Consider the following 21,882-nt stretch of genomic DNA (forward strand, 5'->3'; position numbering starts at 1 on the left):
CTGTTCCACTTGCACATTTCAAGTGTTCAATAGCACATGTGACTAGTGGCTGCCGTATTGGACAGCACAGATATGGAACATTTCATCACCAAAGAAAGTTCTGTTGGACAGTGCTGTACTAAGTGTTTCTGAAATGTTTATGATTTTATTTCAAGAACTTTTGTCACCTCCGTGTTTTTTACGTGCTGGGGATATGTCTGTTAATGGTATTTTTGTTTCTCTCTTTGCTTTCAGACATTGCCCTGGGACCTATGGACGGTAAGGGAACTAAGAACTCTGTATTTTGGTGTATCTGGATTGCTAGACATTTGGGAACCTTGTTATATTTTATTTCATCTGTGATGGAAAGAAGACCCAGATGTTTTTTGATGACAACGTAGTCCCCTAGAACAATCATCAGTTGCCTCATGGTTTCTAAGCATTTACCTGCACATGGAAACAATGGTGAGGGGAAAGAATGTCAGTGCCAGACTCCCGGGTGAGCAAGAATTCAGTGTTTTGCCTTTTATGCATCCTCCTGTGATAATCGGTGGCCAGAGGACATTTTGTAGTGAAGGCATGCTTATTTGTTATTGCTTATAGAATACACAGAAAGTACGGATGAGAAAATGTGAAGGACGAGCTACTCTACACAGGGAACCAGTTTTTCATTATTATTTTCAATGAAGCTTATTAGTCAATGAGGATTTGAACTTCAGAGTCACACAGTCCTGGATTTGAGTCTAGACCCTAGTTCTTCTAACAATATGACTTTGAGCAACTTCTACTAAAACTCTTTAAGCCTCAGTTATTCTCATCTGTAAAGTAAGGGTAATGACACCAACCTCAGAGGGTTGTGTGAGGATTAGAGATAGTATTTGTAGAATATTTAGCCCAGTGTCTAGCATGTGTCAATACAAGGTAGATATTACTGCTAATGTTATTTATTCAGCTACTCTGATGTACAAGGATGAATACTTCCAGAATTTAGACTTAAGAATGAAACACAAACAGGCTGTTGTGGTGGTGACATCTGTGAAATTAAGAAAATGACTGCACCCACATAGAGCCTTACATCCCTTGGGGTAGGGCCGTTGTCTACCCTTTCTTAGAGAAGCCCTTGGTCACGTGGTCTTAAGAAATCAACTTGAGTTCACATTTTCTTCTTTTTTAGTGAGACAGCAGCAGGAAAGTTGGGTAGATTTAACTATTCATGAGCCTGGTCTTTTGAGGTGACATTGCTACTTTCTTCCCTTAAAACAGAAAGGTGACTATCCCCTTCCCTTCCACAGGAGCTTAAAGCATCGTGGAAAGCTCTCAAGAGAAGAGCTAAAAAATGTTGAACGAAAACATCTTTTCTAGGAAGCTGGTTTTACTTGGATATGCGCAAAAAGGGATACATGGATTGACATTCAGAACCCTGGAAAATTCTAGCCTTGACTTTGTGTTAATTTTTTTTAAAGATTAAGAGGACAACGCTAATTTTGGTTATTCCAATATTTCATATCTTTAGTTGGAGTTATTACACACCTTCCCTTCCCTAGCTGGGAAGGGTATAGAGAGGATAAAAGTACCATCTAGAAGGAGCACTGACTAATTCAGAGGACAGACCTGCTAGGAATGGTAATGATGACAAGATTGTAAGACGGAAGCTCCCTGGGCATAATAGCTGACATTTCTTGATCTTCTTAGCTCCTCAGTATTATTTCTTTGTGTGCAGACAAGTCTTCTAGGTTGGGGAGAGAACAAGAGAAAAATCCTCCAGGCAGACAGAGTGGTTAGTACATCGGATCATCTTCCATCCAAACACCACCTCAAAGGCAGAACCAAGGGCAGGATGAGTTTGGGAAATATTTTATTCTGACACTGTATCAGAGCACATGATGCTGTGTGATTCTGTGGCTGCTAATGCTTGATCTTGTTCTGGTGTCCTCAGGCTTGCTTCTTTATTGGAAACTTTTCATTTCAGAGTCTGCTAAAACAAAAGTCATGTAATAGCCGTAAAACTTCCTTGTTGATATTAGTAAATGACAGAGGCATTTTTCATGTTTCAATTGTGTAGTCTTAGCAATCGTGGAACAAAACTCATTCCTATTATAAAACAAGTTGCAAAACTTAATATCAAACCAATAAAAGCCAAAGTCTTCAGCAGTATGTTGACTTTGGACAGCCTGGGATTTTAATGTGCTAGGGAATTTTCTTCTCTTGCCTTATGATTATGCTTATGCTTATTTCTTATTATTTTTTCACTCATATAGACAAGCACTGATTTGGTACAACCGGTAGGTAAATATCCAGAAAATTCTGGATTTTTTTTGGTATTTAATATGCATTGTATATGTGGTATATTATCTAGAATGAGCTTTTTTTTTTTTTTCTCATGGCATTGTTAGTCACAGATTTAGCCTTAAACCATTGAATTTAAATACTTTCTAGCTTTGTGTAACTGGTGCTACCCTACTGAAGAGCTTTGTGTTTTTCATCAAATCTTACCATGATTTATTTCATCTTATGTTTTTTTCTTTTTTCTTTGCTTTTCTGCACACTCTAAAGACTGATTCTTCAAAAAGTCTTTCCCTGTGTAACCTGATCACGGAGGAACCCCCAGACAGTGGGTTGACCGAAGAAATTCAAAGATCTCAAATTGATTTAGGTGCAATTATTTGGGGCCCTGATGCTAGTACAGACAGTGTCAGCCAGGAAATTACCCAGGGTGGGTTGCAGGAAGACTCTGCATGTCTCTCCGAAGCAGAGCAGGAACTGGGATTTTCCACCGGAATACTTCCTGCTGCTGACTGGCACACTGTAGCTGGGCAGGGTGAGCATGTCCTGGGGCCAGCCCCTCCACGTGGAGAAGAACAAATGCCCCCAAAGCCCATGCCTGGGGCTGCTTGTTTGGAGATGGAGTATCCTTGCGATTTACCTGACTCAGAGATACCAGCCGTGGAAACTGGTGGCCTGGTCAAAGAAAGTCAAGAAGATGTTAAAAAGTCAGAAGAAGAAGAAGAAAAACAGAAGATAGAAGATTCTGTCTGGGCAGGTGTGGAGACATATGAAAAGGTAGAGGCTGGAGCTATTGGTGTCAAGGCCCTAGAAGGGACAGAGGAATTTGAAGAGAGAGCATGTACAGGAAACAGAGTAGTAGATCTTTTTAAGACAGCAGGAGAGCAAGACCAGGAGACCTTAAAAAGCGATAAAGAGGAAACTAGGAAAGATCCAAGTGCTGGGTATAAGGAAAGTGTAAAGACCAATGAAAAGTGTCTTGAGAAAACTGACATATTAGAAAAAGACATGGAAAGTGTAGACAGAGCAGATGAGTTGAGTGACAGAGACCAAGGGCTAGATGAAGGGATTCAAGTAGTAATAAATAATTGTGACATTATAGAGGGATCTGGAGCTAACCCTGGCAATCACACAGATATTTTGAATCTGCCTCTCCAGACTGACTCTGTATCTAATCTTGAAGATGCCAGCCCAGAGGGATGGGATTTAGCTGGAAAAGACATAAAGAAAAATTTAATCAACCCTCCTAACCATGATATAATGTATCACTCAGCACAGGGCTGTGCAGATGCTGAAGAGATGCAGTGTGAGGCTGTGTTACGTGCTCCTGGAAGTAACAGAGATGGAAATCAGTCTGTTGTTTTATCGATAAAACATGAAGCAGCAGCTCAGTCTAGGACAGATCTTAATTATGCTCTGGGAACTAATGCAAACAGAAGAGATTGGTGTTTGTGTAAGGCTGAAGATTCATTAATAGAGGAACCTGAAAGTACAGTGACTGGGAACTGTAGCCATACCGTTAACTTGCCAAGAATTGCAAAACCAGACTCTTGGGGAACAGATCCAGGTCAAATCTGGCAGCCAAGCTTGGATTCAGCAGTGAATAATACGGATATATTGGAATTCTCTGGTATACCAGATGGACAAGCAAGTGGATTTGCCAGTTGTCTTGATTCTATTAACCACTGGCCTATCAGAGATACGGGAGGCTTAGATAATTGCTGGGAACATTTAGACACAGTTGGTAGCAAGAAAGGGCTGGAGGTGGACTTACTAGCAGATGTAGGTGGGGAACAAGCCATTGCTAGCTGTGGGGAACAGAGTCAAGAGATAGCTAGACCATTGGTTGTGGGAACCTCCCAGAATGTTAGCACCGAGAGTTCCACTAGTCCCCAAGACAATGACACCAACAACTCAGATTTATCTGAAGATGAAATTGCTAACCAGAGATATGGATTGTTGTACCAAGAAATAGAGGCTGATAAAGAAGAGGTACTTACCCCAGTCTGTAGTATAGACTAGCCAAAGACTTCTGTAGGTTCTGTTTTTCCTAATGTTTCTCACCGACTTCATCATCCATCACTATCTTCTCCAAGATCTGCTTCATCTCCTTGACAGATTGTCATGTACCTCTTGAAATCTGTGCAAACCAAACACAAAATAGGTTGACAAAACAAACAAACAAAAAACCACTCACACACACAAAACCCCCAGAACAACAACACAAAAAGCAGAATGATGGTGTTGGAAACTAATGAGTGTCTACTTTACCATCCTATTTACTGTATTTATTCTTTCTACTTTCATTTTTATTGTTCGAGCACTAAAATATATATAAAACAGACAGATTTACTGTTCCTAAAGTGGTTACACCCCAGTAAAAACACATGAAATGTTTCTACCCAGGCCCACTGAAACTAAAAAATCTCATAATAGCTGTTCATCAAAATGATGTATTTAGAGAAATACTGGAAATGCTTCCAGATTCTATAGATGGCTAATAAAACGAGCTATTTAACCACTCATGGCTCTTGTCTGGAATCATGTTCTCATTATTGAGAAAGTGGGCTTTGGTTAGCCCTGAGCCACATACCAGCAATAATTGTAAAAATAATGTTGTTCTTTTTTTTGTCAGCCTATTTAAAATAATACAGTATGGCCTTTTCCATTTCCAAGCATTTACATGCACAGCAGCCTTTTGTATTATTTTAAAATTTGCGGTGGTCCTTACTTTCCCACTTGTCTAATAGACATTTACCAATCCTACAAAAGTAATGAAAAAAATAACATACTCTGATTCCCATTTCTGTTCAGCCTTCTGGAGGTTCATTTAATGGATTCACCCAGGTAAGATTTCAATTTGCTGGCAAAATCCATCTGTTGAGAATGATGCAAATCTTAAAAATATGGACCTCTGCTTGCTGGGATAGCATAATGTTTAAGTATGTCAGCATAAAATTTGAGCCCACTTCTTGTGAATTCAGTAATGGAGACAGTAATAGGAGCAATGTTGCAGGGTTGTTGTGAAGATTAAATGAAATGTGAACGTAGAGATTTAGCCCAGCAGCCTAGCACACACTAAGTGCTCCTTGACTCTAGTTAGCTATTGTTAATACTATTAGCTGTACCATGGAATTCTGATGATTCCTCCACTAGAAATTAGAAGTTGTCTTTATCTGAGAGATCTCCTAGGTTCAGCTGTTGGAAAAGAGGAGATAGGATTGCTTTGAACTAATGAGATGGGTCTTTAGACAATATAAGAGATTTTTAGGAGCCTCCTTCTAAAGATTTATATAAGAGCCATACTACGCGGAACCTTATTTCTTCAGTGGTTCTTCAGAAAGGAGCCATTGGAAGATCAGAAACTGTAGGTTGGCTCTGGCCAATAAGACGGGCCGCACAGTGGACTGTCCCATTCACTGTACATGTCCCAACAGATGGACGGTGTAACCCATGTGAAAGGCAGGCCACATGGCTGTCAAGTTCATGGAATAAGTTCTGAAAACCTCTTCAAGGGAGACTTCAAATATCTGCTTGTCTGTGATGAGTGCTTTGTCTCAGAATATTAGACATGAACAATTTTGAATTTTAACATTCAGAATTTCTCCATTTAAAAGTTTGACTACTTTCCCCCATGTTACCTATAAAAAGAGAAAACCCACTCACTCACACACCTACACCCAAATACAAACAGCACACAAACACAGAGAGAGATGATAACTTCTCTCTTCCATAGGAGAGAACTCCTTTGAAAGATCGGGTCATGAGAATTCATTTCTCATTTTTTAAGTTTATATTTATCACTTATAAATGCACATCGTTTAAAGAGTAACAACATTTTATAAGGTTTTTTTTTTAAATTAAAAAACTTCAGACCATCTTACACCCCCTGATTTCCTGCTTCTTAGAGGAAAATACTTTCACACCTTGTAGCAGATTCTCTGATTTCACCTCCATATGTGTGCATGACTTTCTTCTAATGCTCCTTCTTGATTTCTAAAGCATTAGCTGTGGACTCATCTCTCTGGAAGATGAGGACTTAAAGCGCTTTCAACCTGCTATGGTCCCAGTTCACATCTCTCTCTGCTTCCTGCCCTTCCAGTGATGTCATAGCCAGCCAGCCAATCAGTGGTGGTATTATCACGATGCTATAGATGCTCTTAGCGCTCAAGTCATGAAGTTTACATTTCCTTTTATGCCAACGTTTTGTTTTCCTTTGAGGAAATAATTGTAGGGTCTTGTTTGTGAGCTTGTTGGTTTGTTTGCTTAGTTTTCTAGGTACGTATTACTAATTCAACCCCATACTCTGTGGTTATAGAAATCTCCTCTCGTTTTGTTTAAAACATTAAACATTCTTTAAGTTTCATCCTCCTGAAGGTTGAAACTGTCCTTCTGGATGGCTCCAGTCTGACCTGGGGATTCTATGGCTACGACTTGCTGCTATGGCTGTTTTCAGGCTGTTTCATCCACTCTTTTCAGGACACAAATTGTCCTCATTTGGGGTTAAATTCCTCATTTGGGTAGAGCACATCCTCCAGTAGCTTGCTGAGAAAAGTGTGCACAAGAAGCGTGCATTTGTGACCTTCTCTGCTTGAAAATAATTTTGTTCCCATGTACATAATGGATTGTTAGTTTGGATATTATATTACAAGTTGTAAACCGTTTTCCTTTAGAATTTTGGAGCCATTGTTCCACTCGATTCTACCTCCTAGCCTTGCCACTGAGAAACTGTCATTTTGATTCTTGATCTTTTGTAAGAAACCCTCTCTCTCTCTCTCTCTCTGCCCCCTCATGTACCCCTCCCACCTTTTTCTCTTTCTCTCTGGAAGTCTGTGTAATCTTCTTTATACCCCAGTGTTTCTAGGATTTTACAATGATGTACTGGGATCTGAGTCTATTTTCATACATTGTACTAGGCCCTTTTAATCTAAAGACTGTGTCTTTCAGTTTGGGGGAATTTTTCTTACTGATGATTTCTTTTGCTTTCTTTTATTTTCTCATTCTGTAACCCTTCTCTTTTTTCATATGCTGGCTTCTTGAGCTTGTCTTCTAATTATTTCTTTTTCTTTGCTTTTTCCTTTTCTCTTTCTCTGCTTTCCAACTCTTCCAACAGATTTTTCAATTCTATATATTTTTTTAATTTCCAAGAGCTCTTTTTGTTTACTGAATATTTGGTTTTTAATAGCATCCTCTTCTTGTGTCATGAATACTGCATCTTCCATTATATTTCCAAGGGTATTAATAATAATTTTCAGAGGTCTTTTCCCACCTGTAAAGTCTTTGTTTCTTCCACTTTTTTAAACCTATTCGGTCTCCCTTTAATATTTGAAACTTCTGTTAAATGTTTGTTGATCTTGGCTGTCTCCTCGTATTTAATAAGAGGGGGACACTGAAAAGCTGAGAGACTTGTACAAGTAGGTAGAGTTCATTGACTATGGGTATTGTTGTAGGATTCGGTTGTAGGATTATCTTTCCTGTTGAGGAATTCCTAGTGTCAGATTCTTTAGGCTTTTTTTTTTTCTTGAGCTGGTCATATTTCCCTGGGAAGACTCTTCTGGTCTCCTGTCTGGGTATGGTGCAGGGGTGCAGGGATACAAGCCTGGCTGCCAGTGTAATGGGAGTTGAATGGAGAAGAAGTTGGGGGAGGAGGAGCCCATGTCTAAATATTTATTATGTAAATGTTCATTTAATCCTGCTGCTTTCCTAACATGCCTGTGTGTCCCCCAGTCCAGAGACCCTCTGTTTCAGCCTCTGAAAATAATCTCAAGTCGGGGGTGGAAAGGGTACTGCTTGGTTTTCAGGTAGATGAGAGTATCTCCAGCTCTAAGTACCTTTTAATAGACTTCCAACCAATTCCTCTGTCTTTAGCAGCATCCTAACTTCCATTTCCTGTGGTCCCCATCTTTCTAATTCTTGATCCATTGGGATTTATGAGTAATAAATTGGCTTGCTTTTTGGCATTTCTTACATCAACTTAGGGTACAGATGTTTTTGGTTCCCCAAGTTACCTACTGTTCGTTCGTTTGCTTTTCAGTTTCAGAATTTTGTTGATGTTGTTTTTGTTCCCATTCTTCTTACCCTTATGGGTTTATGCCTTTAAAAATTAATTTTCTTATTGTTATTTAGTTTGGATTCTGGAGGTAACAGAGGTAATTTCCTGTGTTCAATCCACCATCTTTAACCAGATGTCACTAGCTCATCTTTTCTGTTGGGGAACTGTTGATGTTTAATTCTTTAGGGATTTTTTTGGTCAGATTACCCAGGAAAGATTCTTTCAGTCTCCTGTTTGGAGGGTATAAGCCTGGCTACCTGATGAAGATTCTCCTAGAGATCACTGTTCCTTGAGATTTCCACCACCTTGATTTTTCTAGGATTCATATCCTGAATGAATACATTGTATGCAGTTTTTAAGTTATGGCTCATAATTAACTCATAGAAGTCACACTTCAGTGATATAGTAAGATTAAGGTTCCAACATTTTAAAACGTTTAAATTTGCAGCTTAGATCCATTAAATTCTAACTCGATGTTGATGTCCAGAGGAGAAGCTGCAGACCAAAGATGCCTCTGAAGACACTGCCCTTTACATTATGTCTCTCATCGGATCATTGAATTCTGCTAGCTCAGGTTTCTATTTAGAATAACTGCTGTCAAAAAATTATCTCTGCATGTTTTGCTTTTCTGATTTAAAATAAAAAGAGACTAAAAAAACTTTACAATGTATTTATTGACACAATTCATGCGAGCTAATTTAAATGATACCTTTGTTGTTGCTTTTTTGGCAAATTAACTGAAACCCTAATAATTTTGAATATTCTACTTTATTCCCAATTTTCAGCCACAGGACACTACATTATTCACAATGCAGACAGACCAGAATATGATCTGTAACTTGGTAAGCTGATTTTGGTTTGTGTTTTGGGGATGTTGTTAGTTACCACCAAATGATCCAAGGTTGATCTTTGTAGGTTATTTAGAGCTTAAAATCCAGAGTGTGGTTTCTGTAGCCCCTTCTTTTCTAGAAAATGAGGAGAGCTTCTGAAAAATCTCAGTGTGACTTTGAATGTGGTTGCTTCTATTTATAAAGGCACAGAGATCCCAGCAAAAATTAGTCTCTTAATTACGGGCTTCAGTGGAACACAGTCTATTCATCAAGGACATGGGTGTTTCTTTTTTTTTTTTTTAATTAAAAAAATATTATTTATTTATTTATCTGGATGTGTTGGGTCTTCGTTGCTGTGCGTAGGCTTTCTCTAGTTGCGGCGAGCAGGGGGCTACTCTTTGTTGTGGTGCGCGGGCTTCTCATTGCGGTGGCTTCTCTTGTTGCGGAGCACGGGCTCTAGGCGCGCGGGCTCAGTAGTTGTGGCTCGCGGGCTCTAGAGCGCAGGCTCAGTAGTTGTGGCGCACGGGCTTAGTTGCTTCCCAGCATGTGGGATCGTCCTGGACCAGGGAACGAACCTGTACATGGGTGTTTCTGAGTGACTGTACCTTATGCTACGGGACTGACAATGAAATTGCCTCGAGAATTCATGCTTGAAAGTAGATCCTTGCTCTTCCTTGAACCTGAAGCTACCTCATTTCTCATGTCCTCCCTTCATTTTGTGAGTTGTAGAAGGAAGTAATGCACAGTAGAGTTAGGATTCCTACTTTGTTGTCAAATGAGATGAGAGAAAAGCTTAGCTGGGGAGTGAGGAGGAGGCAGAAGGGTTACTCTGGGGGTTAGAGGAGATTCTTACAAACTCAGTTATCGTGGGAAACGTTTTTAGCAGCAGCTTACTTGTAAAGTTGAATGAAGAGACCTTGAGTGACATAACTGAGAGCTTCCCAGTGCTACACTACAGAGGATTTGGGCTCTTTGACGATTAGTTCGTGGTTATTTGTAGCACACTGGTTTTCCCATGGGAATGGCATAGGATTATCCCAGCTTCTGGCTTTCATTTTGGAAACCTAGAATTGGGTTTAAGGAGAAGGAATTTTTCCTTTCAGATGATTTCACTTCTGAGTAAGGCTTTCTGCTCTGGGAAGTTTGTCTTCAAGGTTAATTCGATATTTTTCAAAGGCAAGTGTTTCTCTAGCACCTTGTCCGGAGGTTGTTGTATTTTTGTCTTTTGGGTAACCAGATAAAAGGTGGAGCCTGTGAGGCCTGCAAATAAAGATTTAAATGTTTAAAATTCAGATTATATTGGTGTTAATAATGGAGCCAGAGAGACCTCCATTTCATGGTCATTGGTGGTTTTCAGTCTGGGTGCTGATGGAGCAAAGGTTATACTGGTGCCGAAGGATGAGATTTTTAATTATCAGTTGGGAATGGGTTAAGAAAAATGGAGGGACCCTGGTATAAACGAAAAGGCAATGGGTCATCATTAAATTCACACCTATTACTGTTGCAAATTCCTGGCATAGAATCCAGTGGTTTTTAAGTTTCTCTGAACATCTCCCTACCCCCTACAGCTGGTTCTAGGGGCTTCCATTGCCTGCCCTCCCCTCCTCTTTATATGTGTTCTCTGAAGCAGACTTCTTGCACCTTCTTCCCATTGGGGAACTTAGCTTCGTCATTCCCAGCATTGCAGATGCTGCTGGTGTTGCCCTGTGGGGAACTAGGAATCACAGTGACCCTCTCCCACTGAGCTGTGATTATATGGGATCTTCCCGGGAGCAGGGCAGTGTCCCAACATGGGATCATTGACTGGTCTGAGCAAGGTGGAGGCTGCAGTTGGTAGTCAACTGCACATCTCCCCAGTCTGCATCTTATGGCCCCACGGGACATCCCATGTGTACAAGTTTAAACCCTTTTGAATCTGCAAACCCTGCCCTGGGCTCAGGGTTGCCTCCATGGCCCTTTGAAGTTCTCACTAAATTAGCTCTGCCCAGTTTGGAGAAGCAGGATCATAAGGTAGTCGCCATATTGGAATGTGACTAGACCCTTAACTCCACTCTCCCAACCCATCTCTTCTTCCTCTGCATTGACCTTCTTTCTAGCTTATCACAGAGGATGCCGGAAAGTGTGCACCAAAGTTACACAACTCGTTTTGTTCTAAAACAAGAATTCCATTTCTGAGTCTCAGAGTTAAACCATGGTGGCATCCTGCTGTCAGTAATAAATATAGAGTATACCTCTCCTCTGAATGTATAATGGTCTCTACTCCAGCAAACAATAGCAAGTCCTTACCGGTGCTCCCAGATGGATATGGCATGGTATCAACCCATTTGCAACGTTTGTCAAGGGAGGCTTCTTATAGAAAAAAAGGTGGTTGAAACAGGGCACAATTCCTACAGGACTACTTTGAGATCTTTCTACAAGATGTTGTTCACAATTTACCTTTGTTTTTCTTTCTATCTTAACAAAACATTTTCAATTTTACATTATCTTAGAAGGATTAGGAAAGTGGTTTCTATTTCCAAAGCTGAGTAGCTGATTTTATGTACAAGCATGCTGTCATGCTTCAGCCTTACTCATCATTCAGTGAGTTATATTTATCCCCCTAGAATGTAAGTTGTTAAGTGTGTAATGCTATATTATAATATTCGGTGTGATATTATAAATAGAGAAAAATGTTGTGACTCGTAGGACATAACCCGTCTCTCCTCGCCTTCATACTTTGCTTCCATTGAGTCATTGTCTGACCTCAGCAAGGAGATGCCATTGGACTTATTCATGAAATCACCCTAGTTATTCTCGCCGTATGTAAAACTTCAGAATTTCCTCGGACTTCCAAGAAACCCAGCCTCTGATGCAAATATGTTTTCATTTTAAGTTACCTCTGTGTTTGGTGTTCTGGGTTTTTTCTTAATGTGCACAGATATATTTATTTGATACACGTTTTGAAACTTCTCTTGACCCTTCATCCTCCATTGCAGACTCAGCTCACAGGGGGACAGCCATCTGCCTATGGGTTTCTTGCTGTTCGTCAAATTACCCTTCCTATCCTTGTTGTGTAGGTCATCTGATACCATTCTTTCATAGCAAATCACCTCGACTTCCAAAATGGTTAGATCATACTCTGAGAGCTTACAGTAGCTCTTTGCTGCTAGGAAAACTCAGGCCATTATGAAGATAATTCCTTTCGAACAATACAAATGAAATCTTTCCCCATAAAGGACTCCTGAGAGTAGATTAGAGTGAATTTTATCTCATTCTTTCTTAAAACTTGTGTCAAATCACCCTTTAAAGGTTATAAAAGCCCATAAAAATATCAAACCTCTGTACGTTTATCTCCCTAAGTGTCCTTTCATTTTATTAAGCCCTTTCAAGACAAGGGTGGTGTGACCTTGGCATGTGTCACAGTGGAGGATTTGGTGGAGGGCACAAGACAAATATTTTGCATATTTATCCAACAGCAGGCTATCATTATTTATTTTCTATAATCTCAGCATAACTTCTCCATCACTTCCCCATGCAACTTGTCATGTGCACCAGCTTCAGTGGACATATGGGAGAACTAGAGATGGCTTTTGATTGCTTATGGCGAATGTCTGACGGAAGTTACTGATTCCTCCAAAGGAAGTATTTATTGGAGACTCTGTACTCCTCTAGGAAAACGCTTTTAAACTTTCTTATGGTTTAAATGCCCTAATAGAAAAGGATCTTAAAGTGCCCTACAGTGGCCATCCATTTAGTGAAACAGTCATGCTAAATAGTGTGCTTACATTAATCTATAAATCAAAAGAGAGGAAACAATTTCAGTAGCCATGGTAACATGCATTGGCTGTGCTGTTTTTCATAGCCTGTTGTCATTTAATCCTGCTAATTTTAAAACTCAAAAAGCCTGGAGGTAAGAGATTGCCAGAGGCTTGATTCAGCATATAATTGGAATCAGGAGGGTGTCTGTGGGTAGAGGTCACAGTGGGAAGAAAAGACCTCACTCTTATCCACACAAGTAGAATAGTCTAATTGGTACCACAGAGAATACTGCCTGTGGTTCCCTAAAGAATTAGTTTATTACATGAAAAAAACAAAAACTGATGGCTGAGGATTTTGTTGGAGGGAAAAGTGGAATAAGGGAACGAACAAAATGTCAGGCAGCAAAGTATCTACGACTGTGGTGGTTGGATCTGCTCCTCCCAGCCGGGGCAGTTGTGCAGTAACTTCATAGTGACCTTTTCATGCACGTTAATGCATTTTGATCTGAGTATTGGGATGGCCCCTCAATTTTTTGGTTGCATTGCATATCAACAGAGTGGGGAGGTCCCAGAATTGTGTTTCCGTGAGCTCTTTCCTACTCCTTCCAATTGCCAAAGGTGGGAGCTCCTAGGATCTCTCCTCTCTCTGCTCAGTAGTGGAAAGTACCATTTCAGGATCTCTTATAGATGTCCTAAGGAAGTGAATACTCAAAATGTTGAAAGTAAGTAAAATGAGTAGCCAAAATGGTAAGTCTTTTTGCCCGACTTCAACGGATATAACAGTGCTTGGTGATGGTAATGTGAAGCTTAATAAGAGTTTATTCCTAGACTTTTCAGTTGTGTAAAGACCCATCATGCCTAATGTGAGGTTTTTTCCAGCACAGATTTAATGAAGCGAATTGCCTGTAGGATGACGAAGAAAATCGTAATTGTCCAGTATTCCGTCATGTTATCTATTCACTTGTTGAATCTTTTTCCTCTAATCCTCAAACCATCAAAGGCTGAACCTGAACAGGCTCCGCCCACAGAGCCGAAAGCAGAGGAGCCCCCCGCTGCCGTACCACCTGCTGCTGGGCTGGACCTTGGACTTGACACCCAGGCTGAGGAGCCAGTGGAGCGGGCAGCGGTGAGCGCCACCTCCCTTCCACCCTCCCCCCGCCTCCCCTGCCATTAGCTGTGCTCATCTCATCATCCCATTTCTCCCTTCTCATTCATGCTTCACTTGGACCAAATCACCCCCGTATCTGTCATGGCTCCCCAGGTTCAAATGGCCTTTATTCCTTTGACAGGGAAACTGCATGCTCTTACTGTTTTTTTTTTTAAGGAAGATATCCAGAGACCTGCTCTTACGCTGTCATGTAGCCACAGGCTTGGGTCTCAAAACAGGGTGCCTTGATTCTTTCTGATACTCTCCCGTTCATGGTCAATAGGTTGTAATAACTCACAAATAACCAGACTTGTTAATGCTCTGCCCCATCTGTGATGGCTGGAGATGGGCCTTCCATTAGGGACTAACCTGCAGATGATACACAGAAGGGTAATCACCTTGTTGGTTGTGTCTACACGATGATTTCTTACCATATTAGTTTTGTATGTTGGTGAAGGCCCCAGGAGGGACTGAAATCCTATATTAGAAATCCTTGAATCTATAAGGACTTCTTTGGGAACAGCCATTTGCTCAAAGTCAAGTCTGGTGCTGGCTGTTACAGCACAAGAGAGCTTGGGGATGTATTTTGTGCAACAGCGGAGACTCATTAGTCTGCCTGGAACCCTTCTCTAACCTGCTCCTTTCAGCCACACACCACACCACATGGAAAACTGGGATGGGCTCTATATGCACCCTATTGAATTGGATAAGTTAACACACGTGAAAGTGTAGAATGATACCAAGGAAAATTTACCAGGGAAGTTTACCAAAGTTTCCCAGGGAGAGTGAACAATAGTCTATTTATGAAATGCAGTTAAAATATCTCCCAAGAATTTCAATCAGGGTACCCTACAGCTTTCCCAGAATCTGTACAAAGAGGGAGACCAATCTCCCTATTCCCAAAATAACATTGCCTAGGTGAGATAACTAGAGAAATAAAAACTATATTTTTGCTGTCGGTGCCCTAGGTTGTTTTACTGGGAAAAGGGTAGGCCATCTGTCAAATTTATTATTTATTAATGGAGTAGAAAAAACAAATAATAGGGCAAGATAGTGATGCAAAATACAAATTGAGAATTACTCAAGAAAAATGATCGTATTTTCCATGTAAAGGTACACAGTTGGACCAAGTTTTGTAAGGAAAACAAGACTGTGTTCTGCTAGATTGAGTGCCTCCTAAAAAGGCTGTTTGCACAGATTGTAGACTGGGAAGTGCTGAGGCTTCGTGCTCCAGTGTCCGGGATTTTTCTTCTTAACTCTCATTCCCAGATTCACCGGTGATCTTAGTAACTCAGTGCAGATGGAGCATTTTAATTTGGTGTCAGATCTCTCCACCCAACGTAGGATGATTTAAATAACAAAGGAAGGGAAAGAGACAATTGAATCTTCGAATACTGTTATAATTGAGAAGAAAATTAATTTTAGAAAGAATATGGACCATGCTGGGGAGTTAGAAAGATATTGATTAGGTTCAGATATTGATTTAGAAATGGCTTCAGTTCTGAAAATTTGTCACCAAATTTCTGTTTTGAATAGCAGCACAGACTCCATCTTTACCAGTGCTTTTTTTAAAATTAATTTTTATTGGAGTATAGTTGATTTACAATGTTGTGTTACTTTCTGCTGTACAGCAAAGTGAATCAGTTATACATACACATGTATCCACTCTTTTTTAGATTCTGTTCCCATATAGGTCATTGCAGAGTATTGAATAGAGTTACCTATGCTATATAGCAGTTTTCTATTTTATATATAGTAGTGTATACCAGTGTTTTTAAACCCAGTTGATTCGGTGCCTCAGACGATTCAGTGTAAGGCTTAATGACATTAATGCCCATGGTTTTGAGCAAGGGTATTCTGGGTTTGACAGTAGGGTGGAGATGTGAAATAGACAAGCTCATGTGTTAAATACAGGCTCGAATATTGATCCTCCAATGGCCATGACCACATAACCTCTCATACCCATCCTTACTTTAACAAACTTATATAAGTAGGTTTTGTTTTCTCAAAGTCTAAGTTCATTGGTTTTCCAGTGAAGAATCTGAGTAGCTACCAATTATCAAGTACTTATTGTGTCGTACCTACTACATATATAAAGATTTATAAAAGATTTATAATCTTTTAAATCAAGGGTGGTGTTAAAAATATTTAGCAAACTGTATGGTATAAGCATCACCCATTACTAGAACAGGCTTCCCTCATGTTGGGTAAGAAGATGTTTGGAAGAATTCTTTAAAAAAAAAAAAATATTCATTTGGCTGCGTCGGGTCTTAGTTGTGGCATGTGGGATCTTCGTTGCGGCACGCGGGCTTCTCTCTAGTTGTGGTGCGTGGGCTTCAGAGCACACGGGCTCAGTAGTTGCCCTGCCGCATGTGGGATCTTAGGTCCCTGACCAGGGATCAAACTCGCATCCCCTGCATTGGAAGGCAGATTCTTAACCACTGGACCACCAGGGAAGTCCCTGGAAGAATTCTTCATTGTGAAAATGCTTGTCTCCTAAAGATTATGTGAACTTTAGAGAATAGAAAATTTAGATTCCTTGTGAAATGCAAGGCAGTTTGGAGAATCTTATGAAGGATTCAGGCACCTGCTGAGATGCAGAGGTGATTAAGAACAGCAGGTCCTGAGCTGACCATGTGAGTCATCCTGTCTAAGAAGAAAAAGTTCAAGCCGTTGATTTCTCCACCCTCAAATGGACTAAAAAATAATAGTAAGAGAGGGCAGCTTACAGCAGTTTGATTTGCCTAATACTCATCAAAAGTGGCTACTTTTAATGTTTTAAAATGGTCACACTTGGATAAAGTCAGTGCTCCCCCCAAGTCCGCCCTTCTACTTAAGAAAATAATCTCAGATAAAATGTGTTTTTGTTCTCTTAACGTAGGTTTATAGCTTCTTTTTTCTGGTCATAATTGAGAAAATATTAGGGTTATTTTTTCTAAAGAAAGCTCTCTTCTGTTGCTAGATGTGTGATATTTAGTTGTAAAGAGATGAAAATCCACACCGTGTCCCGAGCATTAATTAGCAGGCTGGCTGTAGCTGTCATCAGTCACGATGGGGTTGACGTGACCTTTTGAGGTCATCATTTTTGCTGCCGAAATGTCACCACACGGTTATTATTTCCAGTCTTGACAGAATGCATTTCGTATGAGGTGAAATTTGTGTTGGTTTTGTTTAAAAAAAAAAAAAAAGAAGCAAATGTAATTTCAAAAACAGGAAATTTGAGCAGCGGTTCACAAAGAAACCTCGGGCTCCTAAGAAAAGTTTAATTATTACATTTTTGTTTGTTGTCTCATTCCCCACCTAGCTAATACTGTTTTTAGTTTTTCCCTACAGCACCAAATTTTACCAGTATATCTGCAAGATACATTTTAAAAACCAACACTTGCTGCCTCTTCTCCAGACGTTTCCATGTTATATAAGTACTGTAAATTTTCTTTAGGAAAAAAAAAATCAATATTTGTTTAGAAATATATCAGAGAATTAGGTTCAAAAACAGATAAAGATGGTTTTTACCTACATTTATTTTCTTGCAGAGAATCCCTTCTAACTTTCTCTAAATTTCTGTCTGCTCCTATATTTTGCTCCAGTGATGTGAAGTGGACCAATGTCTTTTGTCCGTATTATTTTTAAAGAAATAATGCAGTGTAATTAAATTTAGGGTTAGCATTGTTTCCAAAACAAATAAATGGGGAAAAGATCGAGGTAGATATTTTTAGAATTTTAGAATTTTTAGAATAATTTTAGAATCCTGGAAGGTGAAACACTGACCCATTATTTGAGGAACTACTTTTGGTTTTGTTGTGTTTCGTTTTTTGAACATTTCACCAAACTTAAGTTGACTTGTCAGGACCAATTTAAACCAACAACTATAGACAGATTGATGATAGATACATAGATACATAGATACATAAATGATAGGTGATAGGTAAACAGACAGATGATAGATGATGATAGATAGGTAGATGATAGATAACTGATAGGTAAACAGATAGATATAGATAGATAGATTAGATAGATAGATGATAGATAATAGGTAAACAGATAGACGATTGATAGATGATAGCTAGGTAGGTAGATAGGTAAACAGATACATGATAGATAGATACATAGATAGAGATATATGCTATGGTCTGTGAACTTAATCTGTCCAGGAATATTTCTATCTGTGTGTGTAGAATGCATGTGCTAGTTTCCTCCTTCATTCAGCTGGTAGATATAGCTGAGTCCTCTCTAGATGTCTGGCTCTGTTCTGGGTCTGGGGGATACGGTGATGCAGGCAGTAGATATGGCTCCTGCCGTCCTGGTTCACACAGACTGGCGCTGGGTGAGGCAGATATTACACAGTGGTCCGGGCATCCTTCTGTGATGGGCGTGTGTGTGGGCAACAGCACTGAGTTTTCTCCTTGTGCAGCGTGAACGTGGGAGCTCAGGCTTCCACTGTGCCTCTAGATGTGAGCTCGGATCTGTCAGAGGAAGACACTGAGGAACAGGGGAAGTCAGCAATTCCTTGTCTGCCCTTCATTATCATAGAATTATGTCCAAACGCAAAGTGCTCACTCTGCAGCATGCTTTAAATTATAATGGATATGGATATTTATGGCAATAGATAGATAGACAGACAGGCAGATATGCATATCTTGGAGATAGATGTACCTTTTTTACCTTTCTCAGAAAAAAAATCATAGGAATGGTTATTTTCTCTGAGTTTGACTGCATTCCCATTAGCAGCTAATTACATTCTCAGTGCGCTGCAGGCCAAACAAATAGCTGTTACTTTTGTGTTCCATGGCACCCAGCACAGAACTGGGTGAATAATACATGCCCAGTAAATTCTGAGTCATTGATTTGTTGACTGACTGACACTATGATCTACTGATCCTGAAAGAGACTACAGCCAAAGCTATTAAAATACCGAGATTACATGGTCATTTTCTTTCTTTCAGTTTCCATTCAGATAATTGAATTTTTATATTTAGGAAAAGGAAGCTGCTTATTGTGATCAAAAGCAGGGCCACCTTTCTCATTATGCTGCACAGTGGCCTTGTGACATCTGAGCCCCAGTTGCCACAAATGTAGTAAAATGGGATTAATGATAATTACCTTCAAAGTTTCTGGCAAGGGCTTGGAAATAATCCATGTCCCTAGTTTAGCATCTGGCACGTAGATGTTCCTCCAACAGTGAGCGTTGGATAATATCATTACTGTCATCATCTTCATGATAAGTGGTTTCCTCCAAGATAAGCAGATGTAGGTGAAAGCTGTACTCTGGGAAGGAGCTGGCTACAGATGTGGAAGATGACAGCACCCCTTTTCCTTTTGTTGCACGTTGATATTAAGGGACTTGATCTTGTTTAGGTCCCCATCACCGCAAATTTCCTCTTGGTTCCTAAAGAAGCTGCATCCCATCAAAATTCTTTGCCTTTTCTGAGAAGGCTTTTTCTCTTCTAGGGACCTTCATATTGGGTCCATTGATAGGGAATGTTCCAACCTTCACTGCCAGGAAGATGTGGGCATTCAGAGGCATGCAGCCTCCTTCAGGGGGTGATAGAAGGAGCACACAGGCAGATGAGCTCCAGAGATGTATTCAAAGTTGACCCAAGTGGCCGGGCCAAGACCTTTCTTTCTCTCTGCCACTGCAGCACATAGTGGGGAAGAGATGGAGTTAGCCAGGGCTAAGATGAAGGTAACAAGATGGTAGACAACTCCCCATGCCTCACACCTCACAGAGCAGGTTGACCTGGGCTTTCAGTTTCCATCTCTGGAAAATGGGGCCGTGGTTGTTTGCATATGTGGCTGTTAGTAAGTATTCACTAACCACCTGCCAGCTGTTAAGCAGCACACACAAACCATCTTCCCTGCTTTCTGGGGTCTCATATTCCAAAGCCCCTTCTTGCACAGACCCATGTGAGGATTGTGGAATGTTATTATTTCTTCAGTGTTATAATTACATGTGAACATGATCGTGAGGTTTCAGATTGTTCTTCCACTTTCGAAGAGCCATTTGTCGATGATGGGTGCCTAGTGATTTTTTAAGTGTTACTTTTGGCATGTGCTTTTTTTTCTTATTGAGGTGCAATTCACATAACATGAAATTAATCGGTTTAAAGTGAAAAATTCGGTGGCTTTTGTACATTCCTAATGTACAACCATCACCTCTATCTCGTTCTGAAACATTTTCATCTCCCCAGGTTGAAACCCCGTACCCATGGTCCCCCCCTCCAGCCCCTGGGAACTGCCAATCTGCTTTCTGTCTCTATGGATTTATCTACCTTGGATATTTCATATACATAGAATCATACAATATGTGACCTTTTGTGTCCGGCTTGGTGTATACTTTTTGGCACAGACTAAATCTAGTGCTTGAACTTGCTGTTTTTAACGTGGCTTTGGTTGTAATTAACTTCAGGACAAAAACTCCCTTATTCTCTCTCAGTATTTACTGAGCTCAATGCATAAGCCCACGTTGATACCATTCCTGGCCATCAGCCCAGTTGGGTAAGACCAGACCCAATTGGGCTGATGGCCAGGAATGCTAAAAAGACAACTGTTTATAAAACCCACCCCCATCCCCCATCAATCCTAGTCTTACCCCAAACAGGATTTCGACTTGGCAGAGCCTTGGAGATGTGTCTACGGGCTCAGGTCTCTCACTCCGTGGGTCCCAGCATCAAGGTTTATTTGGTCCATGGATGATACGGAACTGAACATCCAGGCCAGTGTGTCTTATAGTTCTGCACCTGTTCTTGCCCTTTCTTGTTCTGTTCATCCTCTCAGCACCTCCAGGGTAGAAGGTCCTTTCCATGGACCTCTCCTCATCAGTGGACATGAGCGGGAACCATAAGTGTGATTAGGAAAAAGTGCTTGATTTTGGATCAGAGATCCCTTCCTTTTCTCTGGCAAATTGAGTCTCAATGTTGCCAATATTGAGTCTCAACCAACCCAAGTGCTGCCTTTGAGAATTACTGTGTTTGGCCTGCAGTGAAAGGCAGTATGACTGAAACACCAAGAGAGTTAAGGCGCAGTCAACAGGACTGTATTGTGTGCTAATATTTGACATACATTATCTCACAGCAGTCCTGTGAAGGAAGCATTCTTTAGGTATCATTACCACATTTTGCAGATTAAGGAAAGTGAGACACAGAGTTTATGTGGTTTAAACCAAGATCACACACCCAGAAAGTGATGACATGAAATGCAAATCCTGACATTTTAATCCATAGGTATTCATCTCCTAACTACTCCAGATGCTGTATTTTTCAAAAGAGCAGGTTTTATAAAAGTACATTTACAGACCAATCTAAAGCCAACAGGGTCACAACTGGGCTGAAATCCCTCCACGCTGACACCAGGACTTTCTCCAACCAATGCTTCAACTTGGTGCATATTCCTGATGTGGAGCTGAAGGGTCAAAAAAAAATAAAAATGCTTGTAGAGCCCAACCTTGAGCTTCTCAGAGACAATGGGTATCCTAATCCTCCACTTTGGCTGCAAAGCAGGGATCTAAGGGGCTGTATTGGAAAGATCCCTGAATCAAGAGTCTGGAGACTCTTGGCTCCATGGCTAACCAGTGAGGTGGCTTTGGGGAAATCATTTTCCCGTTCTCTACCAGTTTTCTCATCTCTCCTTTACAAGTTGTGTTTGACACACAGTATGTTCTCTTCCTGCTCTCAAAAATCTACAACTTACTACATTAAACAGTTAAGGATTTCCAAATCCTTTGTAATGAGAGCGCCCTTGAATCATGTCTTATTTTCCAGCTTCTATTTGCTAGGCAAATGGGGCGACAGATCAGCACGGAGTGTTTTACTTACCAAGTCCAGGGACTAGTCAAAGGCTGTCATATCAGCGGGTAGG

The 21,882-nt window shown here is 40.4% G+C and overlaps 1 protein-coding gene across 3 annotated transcripts in view; it reads left to right on the plus strand.

The window, feature by feature from the left end:
* AMPH (amphiphysin) overlaps positions 1–21,882 on the plus strand; it is a 180,426-nt gene that overhangs the window by 140,939 nt on the left and 17,605 nt on the right. Inside the window, exons 13-17 of one of the 3 annotated variants that reach the window (XM_068549884.1) lie at positions 235–258; positions 2,238–2,261; positions 2,533–3,039; positions 5,077–5,109; positions 9,100–9,156. In XM_068549884.1, the coding sequence (XP_068405985.1) occupies positions 235–258; positions 2,238–2,261; positions 2,533–3,039; positions 5,077–5,109; positions 9,100–9,156 (645 nt within the window). Of the gene's footprint in view, positions 1–234; positions 259–2,237; positions 2,262–2,532; positions 3,040–5,076; positions 5,110–9,099; positions 9,157–13,881; positions 14,008–21,882 lie in introns of all 3 variants that reach the window. The other 2 variants (XM_068549886.1, XM_068549885.1) reach the window with 2 other exon arrangements.

The sequence above is a fragment of the Eschrichtius robustus genome, chromosome 8 (genome assembly GCF_028021215.1).
Source record: "Eschrichtius robustus isolate mEscRob2 chromosome 8, mEscRob2.pri, whole genome shotgun sequence".
NCBI classification, from domain to species: domain Eukaryota; kingdom Metazoa; phylum Chordata; class Mammalia; order Artiodactyla; family Eschrichtiidae; genus Eschrichtius; species Eschrichtius robustus.